Raw genomic sequence first — 4,558 nt, 5'->3', positions numbered from 1 at the left:
TAGAAGACAAGGCTACCAGTCTATTTCTGGAAATAATATAGTCCATGATGGTCTATATGGAGATGTTTTCGATCAAGCGGTAATGATATCCTGCTGAAATGAAAGATCTTACTAAACAAGCAAATTGCTAGTACATAAATATAAAAACAAAAAACCATTTAATCTTGACCCTGTACTAGGCACTACTGACGATTTATTTTGTTTTTATAGTTTTAAAAATCAAGTTTATAGCCCAATTATTCTATTGTTCTATTATTCACATGAGGTTATACCGGCGACCTCTAAGGAATCCACTTAGCACTATTGTCTCATTGTGTTACCGTATTTAGAGAAAAGCTCAGCGTTCAAAAACATCAAGGACTTTTGACGAAGTTCAAAATGTTGTTTAGTGGCAGGTCTTGTTAGTAAGTAAGCCTATCATGAGACTGATATCTTTTCGGAAACATCTCAATAAGAATATTGGTTTTGGTTTAATCGAAAAGCGACCAACTTGCGTACAGATGCCTACATTTCATCAAGTCTTCCGATCTTTTATTAAAAATTTCGGCACAGAAAGAATTTAGTGACAATTTGCATGATATTAATGATATGATCAAATTACTTATGTGTTCCGAGTGAGCAACTGAAGCACTCTTTCAGGTTAGCCCGTCTGCTCTGCAATATTTCTATGACCGGGGACCTAGATTGGAGAAATATTGAGTTGCGTTGACATTTCGTTTAAAGATGTGTAGCAGTCAAAAACAGTCCTAAATGTAAATTGGGCTGAACTCAAGGACTTTGAAGCAGCTGGACTGTCTGATACTATGCATATATTCCTGCCAAATATGTTATCAACTTTCAAACAAGCTATAACTTGACACTTCAATGTCAAGCTAAAGTCTAAAGTAGAAAGAATTATTCAGTTCACTACCCCCTATACCACAACTTGTTTTGAATCCGTCAGCAAAAATGGTGAAATCCTCACTTAAAGAAGGATCACATAACGTTCATAAATCTCTAGATGAAAATTCGATGTTTTGTTTTTAGGAGCAAAATTAAATAGATTAATAATGTAGGCGAGTCCATATTCACTGACTCTCCATTGTGAGATAGCTTTGAGTCTAAGAGCAGACGAAGCTGCTATATGTGTAATATTAATATCTAGTGGCTGTAAGGATGGTGGCAATTGATGGTGTGGTACATACAGCCCCACTTATACAGAGTTCACTTCTTCGTTCTTCGCTGACTTATGGCTTTCAGTTTCGATAAATTATTTGTATATGTATAAGAGCAAAAATAAACTCCGACATTAAAAAATGTGATTGTTAGTTTGTAACAATTTGTTTCTTACAAATTCTATTAAAATATATGTCTCAATATGATTACCAATATATATTAAATATTTTTACATAAGAGACTTACCCATCTGTTAATTATAAAATGTCAAGAAAACAATTTATAACATGTGATTAAATAATCACAGTTAATTTTATTTCGTTAATTTAATTATAATAACTCCAACATAACAATAACAATTCAGGTAAAGTTTTCAGATTATAATATATAGTTTCATAAAAATATTCTTCGATTAATTAAAATATTAATTCGATTAATGGGCGTAATTCAGCACATTCGTGTTCTGTTTCCTCCTCCCCGCACTCTTTGTATTCTGTACTCTCTTTATCGTTACGCTCGGTATCATCATCATCATCTTCAGCATTATTATCATCACCCTTATCATCATTATCATTACCCTTATCATTTTTGTTATCGACACCATGATCATCGTCGTCGTCAATGTCATCGTTATCGTCAATGTCATCGTCATCGTCAATGTCATCATCATCGTCAATGTCGTCATCATCGTCATCGTCATCGTCATCATCTTCAGCATTATAATCATCATCGTCGTCATCATCTTCACTTGGAACCAGCTCCACACAAGTGGTCTCCTCAATACTAGAACTACTACAATTATCCTTTCCGGTGAGTAGTTTTTTCCAACGTTTCGTGTTTATTTCCAGTTTACTTTTGGTTTCCTCACCGATCACACCAATATCCATCCAATATTTTCGAGCTTCGCTTTTCTTTCGTATTTTCGCAAGGCTTTTGCGATGGAAGTATAGATAAGAAAATAATTTATAAGAAAAGATAACAGTATGTTAAATGGAAAATACTGTAAAATACTGTAATTTCTAATAGGTACATATATAAAACTAATAGATTCAAGTTATAATATTTATAGCCGAATAAAGTTCTTACATATTTTTTCCAACTCCAACTAAGCATTTCGCTGACATATTTGGAAGTAAATGCTTGTACTTGTTTAATTCATTCTTGAGGCGTATCATATCACGCCCGCCAGCACAAGCGAAATATTCATAAAATTTACCGGATGGACCAATTTCGAATAGTTGTGGTCCATCCTTTTTTGTATGTGTTGCTAAAACAAGAGAACAACCCAGTGGACGTTTACGAGTATCTTGGGTAAAGAGGTGTACATATCTAGATGTGATCTCTACTAGCGGAAGTAATGGCATAGGTCTGTTATATTCCCTCCAGTGACGTGTACAGTCAAGTAGCATTCTCCTCATCAAATGTCCGGCATCTGGACTAAAACCAAAATATCCACAACAAATAGTGTCATTAATTGATTTTAAACGCCGAAGACTTTTTCGCACATACAATTTATTTTTTTCTTTTTCTGTAATTAACACAACACTGCGTTTTCCTCGCAATGCTATAATATTTTCACCTTTCTCAAGGGCTTTCTCCGCAAACGACAGTTGTTCCAAGTTTCCTTCCGCATTAAACTGTGCAGGAATGCAGGGAACCACCTTAAGTTAAAAATAAGAAATATAATATATTTTATATGTAAATTTAAAGTTTTTATAATGTTGTTGTGAACCGAAGAAAATTTGGTGAGCAGGAAAAATGTATGGACTGAAAAACGGGATGCGTTACGGGATGCAAGTGATTTTTTTTTGTTGCAATGCACCTATTGATTGGAGTCTTATTGATATATGGTTTAATCTCACTGACGTGTTAAGTCTGTATCACGTTCCCTAAGCTGATTTAAAATAGCAACACACACATCCTCATCCGTTAGTAATCACACTTGAGATGTCTTCTTCCGTCTTACCTTTCGTTCATTCTCAATGCATAATGCATTTAAGGACCTAAGTGGCCACATCCTAAACTCAGTCAAGGTAAGATAGTTATTATTATATGAGAAAAGCACCTTTCGAACCAATTGATTTCTGGTAGAGCCCTGTTAAGGGATCTGATTATCTGCATTTATTCCTCATTTATATTCAATGAAACTGATCTGATGTATACTGATCTAAGCTATGGAGTTTTAATTTCTATACTTACTTCTTCTTTCTCAACTGGCTTTTTACATTCCTTTACATTTTCCTTGATTAAATTCATTATTAAGCGAGTTTTTTGGAAACAGATGCCACAAAAGTTGAATTCTTATATTATATTTCAACTTTTTCTTGATTTTTTTATTTTGACTTGATATTAGATTTTGTTTATTTTAAATTAAGTAAAAGTCTTTTTATACAGCTTTTGTTTTTATGACAGAATTTTTACTGCTTTAAATTGTAGTAACTATTTCAACTTATTCAAAATTTCAATCCTGATTAATTTTTATATTTCAAAGTTATTTTAAAATTATTTTGTTCAAAGCATACTTTTTTTAAGAAAATCAAAACAAGCTTATAGAAATCCTTTTACATTCATTCTTTTACAAATCGGACACCTTTTTGAGGTCATCATCTACGATTTGTCTGAAATTATATTTATGAATTGCTTTCGTAAAATAAGAATACCCGTATCTTGAGAAAAAGTTTTGAATTTTTTTTCCAAGGAGATATGGATAAACCACGGGGTTTAGACAATTAGCATTGTAGACCCATTTTTAATACCCATATCTCAGGTTTCGTATATAATAAAAACTTAAAATTTATTGCACTTTAAAAATAATTAATTGAACTTTTAAGAAATAACTTAAACAATTAAGATTGCTTATATTCAAGTATTATTATTAACATTTTATTATACATTTTCAAAAGGTATCCCGAAAGTCATTATTTTTTATAGTTAATTTAAATTCAGTTTTAAATTTTATTAAGATGGCATTATTTTTTATAATGTTAATATTTTTCTTAATATTTTTCTTAATATTCTTAAGATGGCATTGAATGAATTTTAAAAAAATATACTACAAAAATTATTGTATATTTTTGGGTTTAATTTTTAATAAAATTCCTCATAAAAGCCAATAATTTTAGGATAGTGTTGTGCTTACGAGTATTTTGTAAAAATTATTTTATTCTTCATCTCACACCAAATACATATGTTACATAAGATAAAAATCTTATTTAAAAATTAAAATTAAAAAAAAAAACGTATTAAAAACATATTGTTTTCAGTTACGTTACTACTACCGCCATTTAGTAGGTTCAAGAAGTGATCCGTCCAAATGTTAAGCATGCTTTGGACATCTATCACCAAATTACCGTTTTCATCTTTGTAGAAATTAACTCTGGGTTTATAACCATTTGTCAGGCGT

The 4,558-nt window shown here is 31.4% G+C and overlaps 1 protein-coding gene across 1 annotated transcript; it reads right to left on the bottom strand.

Moving 5' to 3' along the window:
* Positions 1-1,519: 1,519 nt before the first annotated feature.
* Positions 1,520-3,511, bottom strand: LOC119689730 (proteasome subunit alpha type-3-like). The gene is made up of 3 exons (XM_038104624.1): positions 3,355-3,511; positions 2,242-2,816; positions 1,520-2,085 (listed from the first exon to the last, which is right to left on the bottom strand). The coding sequence occupies exons 1-3, from the start codon at positions 3,409-3,411 to the stop codon at positions 1,572-1,574; spliced, it is 1,146 nt and encodes a 381-aa protein (XP_037960552.1). The 5' UTR covers positions 3,412-3,511; the 3' UTR covers positions 1,520-1,571.
* Positions 3,512-4,558: the final 1,047 nt, after the last annotated feature.

Source organism: Teleopsis dalmanni, chromosome X, assembly GCF_002237135.1.
Source record: "Teleopsis dalmanni isolate 2A chromosome X, ASM223713v2, whole genome shotgun sequence".
Lineage (NCBI taxonomy): Eukaryota > Metazoa > Arthropoda > Insecta > Diptera > Diopsidae > Teleopsis > Teleopsis dalmanni.
The sequence above is the reverse complement of the archived record's forward strand: the minus strand, read 5'-3'. Positions and strand labels throughout refer to the sequence as shown.